The following is a 16,580-nucleotide window of genomic DNA, read 5'->3' as shown; positions in this document are numbered from 1 at the left end:
AAAAACTGTCTCCTGTCTTCAGGTAAATTCAGCTTTTAGTGACATTAAGTGACAGGACCACATTACACCAAGTATTTTATTGATACTATTTACTGTAAAACTATTATGTTTATGGTTTTATTTTCTTACCCTACCTTTTTCTTTTGGTATTTTGGACAGGTGTTCTCATTTGCATGTGGATTCATGTGGTTGGTCTATGTTTTTTTGTTTGTTTTCTTTTTGGGTTGAGTAAAGGAATTAGTTAAAGAAAGTTTTTATTTGATCCATATGTTCACCCAATGCCACAAAAGACTTGTTAGTGTTACTGTACGTTAAACTTAGCTCCAAGTCCACTTTTTGGGTCGTCAAGAACCACCATTGCTACTGACTTACCTAGTCTGAATCAGTGCACTGTGCATATTACTTGAGTATAATAATCACTTGTGTGATAGCTACAATACAGCAGCAGAGAATAAAAACAAAACCTGAACTTCAAACATAAACACATTGATTTAGGAATCAGTGCTACAACAGTGATGTACTGTCTTCAGCCTTATGGTCTTTAATGTGCTCAGCGATATACAGTAATGTCAAATTGAAAAGGTTTTGTGCCTTAAAAAATAAAGGTGATGTCAGCCTAAATGTGTGTGAGTGTCAGTTCTGTCCTCGGTCAGATTGTGGCAATTTAGGGTGACCACCTGAGAGCAGACACATAGTTTTACTACCAATCTGCATTGTATGAAGAATGAGAAGTGATGTTTGTGGTAATGAGACCGAGAGACATTAAAATTAATCTTGTTAAGTCATTAGCTGGTTAATTACACATGTCAACGATGCTGTGGAGCTTGTTAACCAGGTGTAGACAGATGATATAGTGATAAATGGTTAATTAGAGCCCTCAGTGAATTCTGTAAAGCGTACCAATGCTGTGAAGACTGATGTCTGACAAGATGCTTTGACACGTCTTGAGTGAAACTGATGCAATAACTGATGTACCATTTCACTGCGGCTCTGCGTGATGAAACCACAGGAACATTTCAGCAACATCCCGTGGTACTTTACAGGACAGAGGTAATTTGCACTTACGAAATATAAATATATAATCAATTACAGTATAGGGTCTATTTTTTCAACTGGAAGATGTGGGTTCGATTCCTTGTCCTAGAGCATGACACTGACTACCTGTCATCTACAGAGGTTCTGTTTTAAACTGAAATGTTACCTGCAGGGGTTAAATACAGCAGTTGCCAAAGTATTATAATCAATTATGAACCTACAGACAAGTATGCAGGGTACATGGGTGCAGCATAAAAAGATAAGATGCAGGTAGTTGGACACATTGCCACTAGTCTCTTTGTATACCCATTAGGATTAAAAAGTGTATAGTTAACAGCATTTTAAAGAAAAAAAATGGATTATAACAAGCCTGCAAAAACAAAAAGATGTTCCAAATTAGTGTATCAGGAATCTAAAAGCTGCGTCCTTGAGGTGGGAACCTGTAAGCATGGGATGGGTAGCTTTGATGTAAAGATACAGATACAGGTACAGTAAGATTTAGAGCACAGTCTAAAAAGGCTATTTTGACATATATATGGTAGCTCACGTACTTGCTACAGAGAAGTTATTTAGGGGGTAGGGCAGGTCCGCATCCTGAGGTTTCTCTTTGTAGCCGATGAAAGAGCCGTCTGTCTTCAGCAGAAAGTAACGCGGCCGCCAGTTCTTTATGTATTCACCTGAATAAAAAGATAGACACAAAGAGAAGAAGGACATATTTAAGTCAAATATCAGATATTTGATGCAAACACCACTGAATTCAGATCAGTGATGATGCTGAAGGCAATATTGTACTCAGGGGTAATGATGATTATGACGATCACAGTGATACATGGAAAGCATTAACAGCAATAACGATGATGGTGATGATTTTAAATACAGATTTTATTCCCTAGACAGATAAGAGCTTGTCCACTCAACTCTGATCTGTCCAAAAAAATATCACACACATGTACACACTGTACACATACACATACACATACACACACACAGACACACACACACACAGTATCTCTATGACTCCCACAGTGCTTGCCAGATTCCGATCGGATTATCATGTAAAAAAAATGACAAAAACATGTTTACCAGCACAACAACCAAACTATCTATGCCAGAAACATCATCTGGCTGATACATGGGCAGGTGTCGAGGTGATGACCCCTCTACCAAACACACACACACACACACACACACACACACACACACACACACACACACATACACAGACACACAACCACACTGTGCACACATACATACAAATATATATATGAATTCACAATTTAAACACACATGCATACAAATCACTGGTCTCCTGCAAAGGGGGTAGAAGAGACAAGGGATGAGAGATAAGATGGAATGAGATGACATGAAATGGGATAAGATTATACATAGAGAATGACCCTTCTTAGACCGCAGCAACAAATAACAACATCTGCTGAGCAGCTGGTGGCAGAGTATTACCCAACTGGCTGGCACAGACTGGCACTAAGGTGGCACCACAGCTTTATCAGATGACCTGCTGCAGGATTACATGAGTGTCAAACATTTCCACACCACAGAGGCGGATAACACTTACTGGAAGCAGCATGGATACACACATGGATTAAAGTACACACACGTGTGGATTCACACATAGTTGGACGAGTACAATGAGTACAAATACTGGGATGAGACTGTGCGCACACATGCACGAACGCGCAGAGTACACGGTTGAAGTAATACTGAGACACACAGCTCTGATGAAAGAAACTGACAATCTCAACACTTTCCAAAGCCGGGAGCTGTGTAAACATTTCACTTTCCCATTTCAAACAACAGAAATAAAAACCACAGAAGGACACAAATGTTCCCTACTCCTCAACCCCTTTTAATTAACCAGCCGTTCCTTGACATGCACACACACACACACACACACACACACACACACACACACACACACACACACACACACACACACACACACACACACACACACACACACACACACACAGATGCAAGAGAAAGACTCGTATGTGCAGCAGGTATCAACACTCATAGCCGATGCACATACACACGAAGCTCGGTAACAGCTCTGATCACCTTTCTTAGGCTAATTCGCTGGGAGAGGAGAATAGGCAGCATGTATGTGTGTGTGTGTGTGTGTGTGTGTGTGTGTGTGTGTGTGTGTGTGTGTTCTATTTGTGACATCCATTTAAAGCGGAAATGACAGCAGGCCGTGCTCGTTAACACGTCGCAGAAAAACACCTGCTCCGCCGAAGGGACCATGCGACTACGGGGCCTGCCGGTACCTCTGGGTGGTTCTGGTGGTGGAGGTGTGTGCGTGTGAGTGTGTGGTGGAGGGGTGGTAGTGGCTGAACACACAGGGACAGACAGAGACACAGATAAGAAAATGCTGTTGGATGCCAGTGCGTCATCAGGATTACCAAATCACACCTCTCTCTCAGTCTCTATTTTTTCTCTTTTTCACAAATCCACCCACTCTCCCCTCCTCTCCCATTTCCTTCTCCTGTTCTTTCAGAAACAAAGCATCTTCTTTGGATCAGTTGCTACTGATAAACAGAGTGCTGTGAGAGGGGCTGAACGGGAGGGGTGGTAGGAGGGATGCAGGGAGGCATAAGGAAGAGGAAGGAAAAAATGTAATAAAGAAGGCAAAAAAGGGATGGAGAGGAAGGAGGATGTGAGTGAACGAAAGAAAGAGAATATTTCATCAATTCTGACCAAACTAATATATATAAAACTAGAGATGAGGGTTGCATATAATCAGTTCAGAATTTTGAAGTGCATTGTGGGATTTTGGTTCCCTGGAGAGAGAATGAATGTAAGCAACCCTAATGAGCTTATTCCAAAATCTACCAGAAAATACTTTGATTAGTACTTTGCAAATTAATGTGAGTGACTCCATACATTTTTTATGTTTTTAATGTAAATGTGATCTTTGAGATGCAGGTTTCTTCAAATCCAAAAGAGGAGGAACACAACACTGTTAATGTAATGTAGACTCTGTAAGGAAGGCCATGATTCAACTTTATGGAAATATTTGAGGCTGTAATTTATGGTGTTGGTGAACTTGACTTCATTCTGAAGCATTACAAAGGTGTTTCCGTTATTGTGTTCAGCTCCTTTTGGTTCACATCAGCATCATATCAACTGATTAAACTTGATGGGGAAAGAAATCTGGAAAAATATGATCATCTGGAAAAAAGAAATCTGGTTGACTTCAAAGTGGACAGGAGACAGAGATGTATTGACTGACGAAATGGATGAGGATAAACAGAAAGTTAAACTGATAAAACTATTATAAACTGGCAGTGATGACTGGCTTGCTGGTCCAAGTCCAGTCATTTCTCTGAGTCAGTTTCTAGATGAAGTGTCCAACCAATGGAAGCCTGTGGCTGGCCACTTCATCGCTCAGCTGTCCAGTACAACTGAAAACATTTAAGCAATCCTTCTGGCCGGGCCTAGACAGTGTGTATATATGTGTGTGTGTACACGTCCACTGGGGGGCGGGGGAGGGGGCAGCCAGGGGTGGCACAGACGGAGAGAGGAGATGGACAGTTGTCCACACATGCCGTTCCAAACAAACACAGGCAAGTGCACGCTCATACACGCACACACAAACCAACACAATTCAGTTTCGACCGTTCCAATTCTCCGAATGATCCAATGGTGTTCTGTCAAGCTATCCCGTCTTGGCCCTGCCTGTAATGAGTCCAGCGAGCTCTCCCACTCTGGACAGCTTGTCTGGGGAGCCACATGTCTCTAGTTTGGACTGCTGGAGAAAACAGAACAGCCGGTCTCCTTCCCACACCATCTCTCTCGGACTCCTCACTTCAGTTTCATTTAGTTTTCTGCACAACTTTACTTTTCCCTTAAGGCCAATTAGTAAATACTACACTATACAGTACTTAAGACAACAGGAGTCTCTTGTTTCTTGTTAGAACGACAGGAAATCAGTAATACAGGACAACGTGGGTGATCCGAAAGATCTAAGTAACGGAGGATATTTAGGAGGAAAAGATAATGCATTTTTGAAGTGTATTTAAATTTGTTTCAGAATTTGTTCAAAACACTGACAAAATATTAACTTGTGCCGCAGTTCTAAAGTGCTCTCTTTCATCTAATTTCATGCCGTAATTCGATGTATACTCGTACTTTTCTGAAATCTTTATGTTCCTTTTTGTTTATTGTTAGGAAAGTATTACATTGCATTGTGACTTGATTTAAAAAAGTCTAAAATAAGTAAATATGTAAACATAAGCCAAAAAAACAACTGCAACTACTGTACTTATTCACAAAATGAGTAAAGGTGACAAACTTTCTCTCAAAGTCTCTACTCTTCAAGACCTTTAGTTTTCAGCTTTTTTGGTGTGTGAGCTACGAACTAACGATTAAAAACTAAACTAGTTTAACTTTTAAAAAGTTATTTTGGAATTTCTGGGAGAAATAAATCTTGTTGGCACATCCTCCAGTTGCAGCTTGTGGATTTAGAAGTAAGAGGCAGAGATGAATCAGCTGTGACTGTGTCCGTTCCAAGCTTTCTGATTGGACAATTACAACAACGCACTGACTAACTGTCACTCAATTAGCAGACTGATTAACTATTCATTTCAGGACAGAGGGGGAATGGGGAAAGAATGAGACGGAGAAATGCAGAGAGGAAAAATAGGAGACAGGTATAAATGGTAAGGCTGAACTTCAGCCAGCTAAACAGAAATGAGACAATACTTTACGGTCTCTCTCCATCTCTCTGTCTCACACTCGTTCCTTCAGGACACCAGCACACCTCTGCTCTTCTGCTTTACCACATTTCAGCAAAGACCGAGACAGACGAAAAGCAGGAAAAACCTTGATGACAATTAAATAAATAACTCCATAACTATGTGAGCTCACCAGCCATTTGTTAATCAACCCAAACAGGGATTTAATTTAATGCTTTGGCCGAGGCTGGAGCTGATATGCAGATGGCGCAGAGACGGGGCTGTGTGACTGGCACTCTGGGAGCTGGAGGGGTGGCGGGTGGTGGTGTATAGAGGTAGGGGGAGGCGGATGGAGAAAGGGTGGAGGGGAGGTTCTGCCACGTTCCAGCACATAAACAGCAGCTCACCGGCAGGGAGAGGAATGTGTCATCTGGCCACATGACAACACACACACACTGACATACATCCACACACACATTCAGTGTTCAGAGTAGTAGTGTTTGGCTGAAATGAGACGGAATAAATAACAAGTTTACTGATCATGTGACTGAGTAGCTGGCTGTTTGGTCGCCCTGACTGATAAGCTGACTGACCAAAGGAAAAGGTAACAGACTACTCAGTTTGGCTAGTTTTGGCAGGTTGTGTGAGTGCTGACTGGGTGACTGACTAAACTACATCATTCAGTACTGAAACAATTCAATTAAGTGATCTAGATCTAGATCTAGATTATAAATAAAAAAATACAACTGTTTTGATGGCAGATTAATCAGTAAGTCATTTAGAAAAAGAAACATTTGTTGGTTGCAGCTTCTAAAATGCAACAAAAAGTTTTTCTGTTTTATGTCATTGTAAACTGAACATCTTTGGGTTTGGGGCTTTTCGTCAGGCCAACAAAAGCTATAAGAAGATGTCACCTTAGGCTGTAATAGGCCTTTTTAACAATAAAAATATTCTTCAGTTGAAGGCCTTTCATGTTTCAACAGCACAAAAAGCACAACCAGTACAAAAGTAACTGTTTAATGTACTATACAGTATCATTGTGAATGGCAAAGTTCAATGAAATGCAAATCACTAATGCACAGTGTAGCAGTATGGGATTTGCACCATCGAAACAACCGCAGAGAGCAGTCAAACTGAAGGGTGGGTTTGAGCTGAAATCGTTGGCCGGCTGCTTGAGTTGATCTCCTTATAAATGAAGGTCAATACACCTCCAGACACAACAGTGTGGGGAGGGGTTTCATGTGTTTGTGTATGTGAGCATTAGTGGCTGATGCGTAAGTAAAAGCAGTAATACATAGGGAGGAGGAGGAGGAGGAGGAGAGATTAGCTAAACATCAGGCAAGTAACTAATGGGTAAAGGAAGTGAGGGAAAGGTAGAGGTGACTGTGTGGAGCAGAGAGGGCACTGGGGGTTAAGGAAGTGTGTGTTAAGACGCTTGGAGAAGACATCTGTCTGTCCACGAGCTCTAGAAGCAAGCAAGAATGCATGTTGCAGAGCTGCACAAGATGTTTGCAGTCACTCTTACTGGTCTAAAACAGTATTGAGTAATAGAGTAATAAGAATATTTTTTGTACAATCTGTGCAGACTAGTTCATTGTGTGCATTTGCATGGTTGTGTGTGACCCCAACCCCAGCAGTTCTAACTCCAGCCTTCTCAGACATCTTAAGGCGAATCCAGGCTCTTCAAAGCCAATCCACTTACAGTGCATTAGTCTCATTACCACATCGGGGCTGGACTGCTGTTAGTGTGTGTGTGTGTGTGTGTGTGTGTGTGTGTAAGCATTGGTGCTTTAAATACTGCCACCATCGCTGACAAGCTAAAAGTGGTGCTGTGTGCTACCTGTAAAAGTTCAGACGGCATTTTTGTCACTTGCGTAATGATCAGAGAAGATTAAAACAAGACAGAAAAAAGATTTGAAGAATCAAAGTATTAAATTCAGTTTGAAGCTAGGTCTGTGGCTGGGTTTAAAGGTTTAGTGCTGGAGTAATTGTACAAGCCTGTGGCTCAGTCTGTGGAATGTGACCCCATGGAGGCTACAGCAGCATAAAGATGAAGAGGATGGTAGAGCGAAGGATGAGGGAAAAGAAGAGGGCATTGCAAGAGACTGAACAAGAGAGAGAGACAGAGAGGGAGAAAGCCTCAGTGTACGCGGTTAAGGCTATGACAGTGACAGAGAGTTGGGACAGGGCAGGGCAGCCACAGGGCAGCCAGATTGAGTGGAAACCCATGGGAGTGTGGCCATCCCTTGGGGGCCACTAGGAGATCTCATCCAGCCAGCTGCACACAGCCAGATCCTCCTGGTAGGCTGTGCTGGATGCACACACACATACCCAGGCAGGCTGCCGTGGTGCCATTCTGCTCCCCCAGCTACAGAAGGACGCACATACACTCACTGGCCACATATTACAGGCTGACAATACTGCAAATTAAAATTACTACTATATTACTAACAAATAAGCACTAAACCCCTTTCTTTTCTTCTTTAAATCCCCCCTTTCTTTACTCCTATATTCTTTTTTCCTCCTCTTCTCTCCTCTCCTGCAGTACCACTATAGTCCAGTAGATGGTGGTGGCTCCCTGGAGCATGGTGGCCACTGCTGTGACGCTGACATAGAGCTGGAGACTGACTGACAGAAACACCGCAGCCAAGACGCCTCACATCCTAATCCCCCGCACAGCACTGGTGTGTGTGTGTGTGTGTGTGTGTGTGTGTGTGTGTGTGTGTGTGTGTATAAACAGTATATATATATAAGATGGGGTCCGTGTGTGTATATGTCAGTTGCTGTAAGTGTGTGTATTTCAGCATGCAGGCATTCAGTCAGCTTAAATTTATGAGTGTGTGTACACATGAGAGTGTTTGTTCATGTGTGTTGTTGGGGAGGAGGCAGGGTCCGTTGCTTGCTAAAGCACCCTAGGATTAGTGCGGTGTTAGCATATTAGCATCTTAGCTGGAGGGCTGCTGCTCAACACCACCTGTGCCAGACAGGAGGCTGTGGCTACCCAGCTACGCCCCCCCAACTCTTCTCTACCCACACACACACACCCCACACACACACACACACACACACACACACACACAAGTGGGTAACTGAAGGTCACTTAGCTACAGCAACTCCAAGCTTACTGTCTTAATTCATTACTGTAACTACTTTATCTGTCTCTTTACATGCTATTATTAAAACAGGGAAAATTACTTTGTCCTCATTGTGTTTTCTGTTACTTTAAAATATAATTAACTTATTACCTTATTTTCCACATACTGAATTAAAGGTCAAGGCCCAACAAGTTGGCGGTTTCTGTGACATTACCAAGAAAAGGAAGAGATGGCCACTTATATAAAAAACACTTTTACTACATAATACAATGCAATATAAATAATACACATCTATTTTTAAGTAATAAAAACACACCAGGAAGTACTGAGGCTGGACATAATGCACATAGAGTCATACTGATGAGTAGAACACAAGTACTGATCTTGGATCAGCTGCTAAGCCCACCTAACCACATCAGCTACTATGCCTGACAGACACAGCTGACCAGAGATGAGCTATATGCCTTGATAAGTTAGTTAAGTATAATAAGATGGTACTGTTATACTCTGGGAAGTCAGGTCAAAATTTATAATTTAAGGCTGCTCTACTGAATTTTAAATTATTTTGCAGAAATACAATATTTGCTGTTAAAGTGTTTGTTCTAAAATTATGAGTTATTTGGAACAACGAAATGCCAGAAAACAAAACATCTCTACAGGTGCACTGTCACAATTCACAACTACATTCATTCAACACCAAACGTTGAGCCTCTTACACTGTATTCCCAAAAAAGAATAGGCATGTAACTCCAAAGAATAAAATACCCTCTTGAAATTTTGAAAGTGTACAACTAAAGTCAAGATTTCCTCCTTAATGATGTAATTCAAAGGGTTTGTGATGGCCCCTCTGCCCTGCTTGTTGGTTTCCTGCTCTGTGCTCTTCTGTCTGCAGAGGCCTGTCCTGTGAAGCAGGACCATTAGTAGCAGGAGACACACCTGGGCCCAATATGACCTCCTGTACAGTGCATAAGGCCGGGTCAGCCTCCAGTTCAGTAAGAACTCTTCTTCTCACACATGGTGGTGGCTTCTGTTTTAGGTTTAGCCAAGATAACAGCCCATTTCTACTCATCCACCCACCACAATAACAATTCTACAGACTTGCCACACTGAATGGTTTGTCTTATCTTAATTCATTGTTTATTAGTCACATTCTAAGAGCAGACTGTGACAGCCTCAACCACATGAAGATTAAGCTAAAAACATACTGTATAAAACAAATGAAAAAGAGATGTAACAAGGGACGTGGAAGGTCCTTTATGCTAATAAAGTGAAATGTGTTACACACAGATGTGTACATACAGTTCAAAGAGTTAAGCACATATTGTAGCCAGACAGTAGTAGGAGGCATATATAACTTAAATTCTTACTGCATACTGCATATAGTGTTTATACTGTCATTACAGGCTTTATGTGTTCTATTATATCTTTATAATATATTTTTTTTCTTTATTTTTATTATTCTCTCTTTCTCTTATTATTCTATCTATTGTATTTTCACATGTCCACTCCCACCGGGGATCAATAAAGGAACATCTTATCTTATCTTAATGTTTTAACTATTAACCAGACAGGGTAAGCTCAGGTTTATGTCTAGATCATAGTAAACCATATGAAGAATATTAGACACAGCTCCGTTCCCCCCCACCCCCCACCCCCACAGCCACACATCCATCCACCAACACACACACCAAGGCATAACACGCCATTGAAAACACAAAGACTGATCTGTTTGGTTGTCTTCTAGCATGTCAAGAAGGTAAAAATACAATCTGAGCTAAGCAGCACAAAAAGCCCCTGCATTCAAACACCCAATAACATTAGGAATGCCATGCTGCTTGTGTTCAGAATGCAGTGGATCCAATGCGATTAGGAAAGGCACACACAGCCAATGAGCAGGCTAATCAAATTGCACTGATTGCTGGTATATTGCCTCTCTCTGTTCTCTCCTTTGGATGGCATTGTGTGTTGGCATAATTGATTTCTTCATTTATTTTACATCATTGAAGTTTACATTAAATACAGTTTATTTTCAAAACACTGTGTGGCCTTTTCAAAATATAACTATTAGTTGAAATCACATAATAATCCACAACACGTCATCTCTAAAACACAGTAGGACCAACCAGTCCTTTTAAGCAGAACAATTGGTGTAATTTGGTCTAACTGTAAATAACTGTCAAATATTTTAAATATGGATATGTGAGAATAGTGCTGTTTACATACATCACAATAATGATGCTAAAAATAACTTGACATTGTCATTAACCTCTTTTTTCATTCAGTAATTGTTATATTTATATTGTGTGCATTCATAATTGCACAGAGGAGTGGGTTTCTTTGAGGTTCCCCATATCTGACATTCATATTCAAATTCTTATTCTGTCCCTTTGCTTCATTGGATCTAAAACCAACCAATCAGGGGAACAGAATAAGGCAGCTGAACCAATCAGTCAATGAGAAAAGCTGTCGATCAGAACAAGAAGGGGAGGGTTCGGAGACAGACACAGCTGTCTAACTGTTGCCTACAAGACACAGGCAACAAGGAGTGTGTGCATATGTGTGTGTGTGGGGGGGGGTTAGGGTTAGCCCAACCCCGTCCAGTTGAGCAGTGGTGAACAGGTGCAAAGCTTTGTGCATGTGTGTGAGTCACTATTATTCCAGAGTGGTTGGCTCTGTATTATTAATTCAGAAATGCTGGGCTGGGGCTGTGCGCGGCAGCTGGCGTTACGTTTGCATGCATGTGGTTGTGTGTGTGTGTGGACAAAATAAGACCCCCCTGGTCTTTTGTGAAGCCCCCCTTCTTTCCCAAAGCAGCAGAGAAGTATTGTGCTGTATGTCTCCCCTGTCTGCCTGTAAATGTATACACATGCACTCTCTCACACACACACACATGCACACACTAGACCACAATAGACCAGCCCAGCAGGCAAGAGTAAACAATCAAGTACTATACCCCAACTACTGTCAAGTACCCCCACCCCCTGAACCCTCCATCCCACACACACACACACACACACACACACACACACACACACACACACACACACACACACACACACACACACACACACACACACACACACACACACACACACACACACATACATACACACACACCAGCCCAGCCGTGCCTCATTCTAAAGGTTCCATTCATATGTTGCACTGAAGGGCCGACAATAAGTGCTCTCCACCTCACTAACTGCTGCTGTTTGCTCTCCCCTCTACCCTGCCTGGCTACCTGTCTGTCTCTCCACCTGCCCAAGTATATGCCCATCTGTCCATCAGGGTCCATTCACACTGGACATGTTTGGGGCCTAACTCCAACCCTGAACTCTGGATCATTTACTCCTTAACTTTTGTTGGTGTGGACAGGTGAGAGCGATGCTAACAAGCAACCACAGTGTGACACCCCTATCTGTTCTTGATTTCATGTGATTCTAAGCATAATGTTTGTTAGAGGTACAACACATGGTTATATCTGGATGAATTGCAGCTTTATGGATACAAGGAGACATGTGATAGGCTGCAGTTAATCATGCTTGTAAAGCAAAACATTACAAAATGAAGCAAGGGTAAAACACAGCCTCATCTGATTTCCTCACAATCAGTCATGCTCCACTGTGCGTAACTGACATGCCCGAGTTACAGAGACTAGAATCATATTTGTTTTGGCTCATCTGCTGCTAAAAATCCCTGATGTCTCACGCAGAGTTTATCAAAACATTGTCCAATAAAAGAGCTACTAGTAAGCCCATGTGACTTTTGTTTACAAGATGCTATTTGCTTGTGATTAGGCAGTGGAACTTTATGAACTACTGTAGAGTTTGGACAAAAAAATTCAGAGAGTGATTGCAATTAGTGACTCCTGTGTGCCTCTGTCACACTCTTAGGTGGGTGTCAGCTCTATATGTCAGTCCATCTCAGACAGACAAACACTTCTCCCCTTCCCTGAGAGCTGGTGTTTGTCATGTTGTAACGTCTGTTTGTCTAAGAGGCTGTTTTAGACAACATGTCCACCTCAGCTGGCCAGCATCAGGCACTTGAGGCTCTGAGACAAAAAAAATAAAGATGACTACATGCGTTATTTATGTTGTAATCAATTTTTTTACAAAAAACACATATTTGATTGTCAAACACCTTGTGAAAATAATAATTATAATTTTATTTACAGTACCAACCACTTACAATTGCTGCCCCCAGCCCGCTGCCAGCCAACTGCCAGCAGGATATATCCATTCATTCCTTTCAGATAAGCTAAGGCTGTCATGGACCTGTCACTGACTAGCTGGCAATTCTAGGCAGATGCATCTGTAACTGTATTATTTTTGGATTGCATTTTCTAGAAAAATAAGTCACAACCAAAACCCATAACGAATTTAACATCAATAATATTCTGCATCAGGAGCTGACAAAATTAGACAAAAAATTTGTTTCATTGAATGGCCCGACTAAATTTGGTATTCCATCAAACCCATTATTATGTTTGACACCAGTGACAGTAATGTGAAAAATTAATAGACCACCGTGGAGTCAGCTATAGATTGCAAAAAAAACCTTGACAGAGTCAGAGTAGGGTGGGCCATTTAAAAAAGGGGGGGTGATAAATTACGTGGTGGGGTGCTCTGGTTGCTCACCTGATAGAGCCGACACCCCAAGTACCAAGGCTGAGTCCATGCTGCAGCGGCCATGGGTTGAAGTCTGAACTGTGGCCCTTTGCTGCGTGTCATCCACCCTCTTCCCCCCCTATCCTGTCACGCTTCAGCTGTCACTGTCAATTAAAGGCAAAAAAGAAAAGCCCCAAAAATATATTTGAAAAATTAACTAAATAAATTAAGTGGTATTGGATGGATGCACAGACACGCATACTACACATTTTTGGCAGTTTCGGAGGAATTTCTGATACCGGTATTGGTATCAGAACAACCTTAATCATTTTAATTAAAATAATGATTTTTACAAGGCTATTTTCTGGTAATTTTCTAAGAATATTGATAAAAAAACGCACTAAACACTTTCTTTATGGTAAGTTGTTATACGTGCTACCTTCTTAAGATGCAAAAAAAATCTCAGTTTCTACATTATTGGTAAAATATACTGAGGAATATATGTGAAACCCCCATAATGCCTGCCTAGCCCTGCAAGATACTTAATGAGCAGGCCGTTTCCCAGGTCTATTCAAACTCAAGATATTGTGTAGAAACACTCAAACCACGGAGCAATATCTGAATATGGCAGATGTTCATCCTCTTTTCTTCTGTGTTCTCCCCCTCCAGCTCCTCTCATACAGCAGCCTGCCATTGAACCTCATGTTCCAGCCTCTATGCTGGGAGACATCTGCACCTCACTCACTGTTTCTTTCTTTCTTTTCCGTCTCATCTTTCCTCTGTATACACACACACACACACACACACACACACACACAAAAACACACACACACACACACACACACACACAGATAGAACTCTTCTCTTGATGACAGATGGCAAGTCAACAATTGTACCGTCAAAAACACAGACACACACACTACATGCACACACAAACAAACACCACCTCCTTGTCCTCCTGTCCCTTTGAGCCCAATCCCTTGTCAGATGTCTTGATTTGTTTCTTACAGCTGAGTGTATGCATTACTGAGTGTGTGAGTGTGTGTGTGTGTGTGTGTGTGTGTGTGTGTGTGTGTGTGTGTGTGTGTGTGTGTGTGTGTCCCTCTTTACCTTGGTATATTAAGCACTAGTTTAATGAGAGCTTGGTGAGGTGCAGGCCCCAGCCAATGGACCATATGGGGGACATTTAGCCCCCTCAGAACATTGAGCCAATCCTCACTGACATGATTACCACTGCCGTCCACTTCTCTTCTCTAGTGTCAGATTGGGAATGGGGAATTTTGTCATGGACAGCTAATTAATGACTGGAGATTGGCAACCAGAGACGGAGGAGGCTGAGGGAGGATGAAAAATTCTGTCACTGTTTGGTCTCTTCTTCCTCTCTGTTTTTAATCAGGCTAACTAACTGAGACTCTGTGAAACGTGCATACACAAAAAAGACATACATGCAAGCACACATGAACACATGCATGTAACATGGCAACACATTTTCTGGTTGGTTAAAAACGGACATATTTCCTTCCCTACAATATCTTGATTGCAACATTGATTGCATTTTATACACTTGTATGTACTGTACGCACTGTACATCTTTGTGAATGCATGTATTTATTCATGGCTCACATTTTCAGTGTTTCTGTGTGGTACAGCAGACTGAAGCTGCTGGCTTAGTTAATCCTGTCAGAGACAGATTACAGGTGGGAAGATATAAATAGACTGACTGTCCCTTTAACCTGGCCACTGTGACATCAGGCATAACAGGAGCAAACTCAAACCAACCCCCCAAAAGGCAGCACATAGTTTATTTTTGTTTATTTACACATGACCACAGTGACCAGATGTTTCAACAGGTTGTCACAGAAAACAGACAAGCTTTCGCTGTATCTTTACATCACATCTGGGTGCCAAAGGAGTGCCATCTGTAGTATACTCATAAACAGAAATTACTTCAACAGCTACACCTACTATCTTTGCTGTAGTGAAAGTAATATCAGTGCTGCCTGCAATGGCACTGTATGTTAGCCAATATATTAGCTTACACGCATACATGTCTTAATATTTTAGTATGACATACCCTGACAATTACACTGTTAATTTAAATAGGTTTCCCATTGAAATGAATGTTCTTATGCCTTTCAAGAATGTGTTATGTGTCAATTGGATTAAAACAGAAATGTTATGGGTAGTGTAGAAGATTAAATTAGGTAGCTGTTTTCATTTATTTATAGTATATAGTATTTAAGTACGGCAGATTTTGTATTGCCACAAGCCAGGGTCAAAATATTTCACACACAACCAAACTGACTTACAGTGGTTAATGGATTCCCAAATCTCTGCACACCTTTGCTCGGTTAAGCAAGGTAAGGACTAGACCAACTGTAAACTGTGAGTGAGTGACTCTGCTTTACATTAGTGATCACTGTGCATTATCTGACAACCATCAGACTGGGTAATCAAGTATCTGCACTAGCCCCAAACAGCTTCTGCCTTCATAGTCTGCACATAATGTTGTGTAAAAGAGGTTGAACCGATACTGTGTTTTACAAACGAAGCAACACAGAGCTTTGTGCCACAGGAGTAAAAAGGAGAAAGTGCATCAAGGATGTAACGGATGTTTCAGAGCAACAATGGTTGTCCAGTTGCCCTTGGCAACCAGATGTAGACCACTGTCCACCATTACGGGTGTGATTGGCTCTGTTCAAAACCACTTTTCCTGTGCCAAAAAATAAATCATTCCAAAAATCATACAACCATTGATATTAATAACAAGCCACAGACTCAGTAACAGCATCACAGAATAAATCTGTGCCCAAGTGTTAGCAAAACTGACCAGCTTGTTTTTCGGGAAATCGCATTCTCAGCAGACATATACGGTGTCCGAAATGAACTTTCTGGCATCTTGGTCAAGGGGACTGGTAGACAAAAAAAAAAAAAAAAAAAAACAGCATATTTTTTATTGGCCAAAATAATAAATTAATTTGAAACTCAGTAAATCACGGTTATGTTATTCGTAAAAAAAAAGCCATAAATAAAGTTTGGATACGTCACATATACATTAATTTCAGTAGATTTTATTGAGATGATACAGTAAACAGTGCTGCAAAACTGGGAGCGCTCAAGATGGTCAGTTTTGCTCCCCGTGAATGACACCA

General features: G+C 41.4%; 1 protein-coding gene across 2 annotated transcripts in view; it reads right to left on the bottom strand.

Annotated features, from left to right (window-relative positions):
• Nucleotides 1-16,580, bottom strand: part of akt3a (v-akt murine thymoma viral oncogene homolog 3a) — a 55,232-nt gene that overhangs the window by 25,318 nt on the left and 13,334 nt on the right. For both annotated transcript variants that reach the window (XM_051418583.1, XM_051418572.1), the window contains exon 3: nt 1,587-1,712. In XM_051418583.1, coding sequence (XP_051274543.1) covers nt 1,587-1,712 — 126 coding nt within the window. The remainder of the gene's footprint in view (nt 1-1,586; nt 1,713-16,580) is intronic.

This window comes from Dicentrarchus labrax, unplaced genomic scaffold (genome assembly GCF_905237075.1).
Source record: "Dicentrarchus labrax unplaced genomic scaffold, dlabrax2021, whole genome shotgun sequence".
Lineage (NCBI taxonomy): Eukaryota > Metazoa > Chordata > Actinopteri > Moronidae > Dicentrarchus > Dicentrarchus labrax.
Note: the sequence above shows the minus strand (reverse complement) of the source record. Positions and strands in the feature narration are given on the sequence as shown.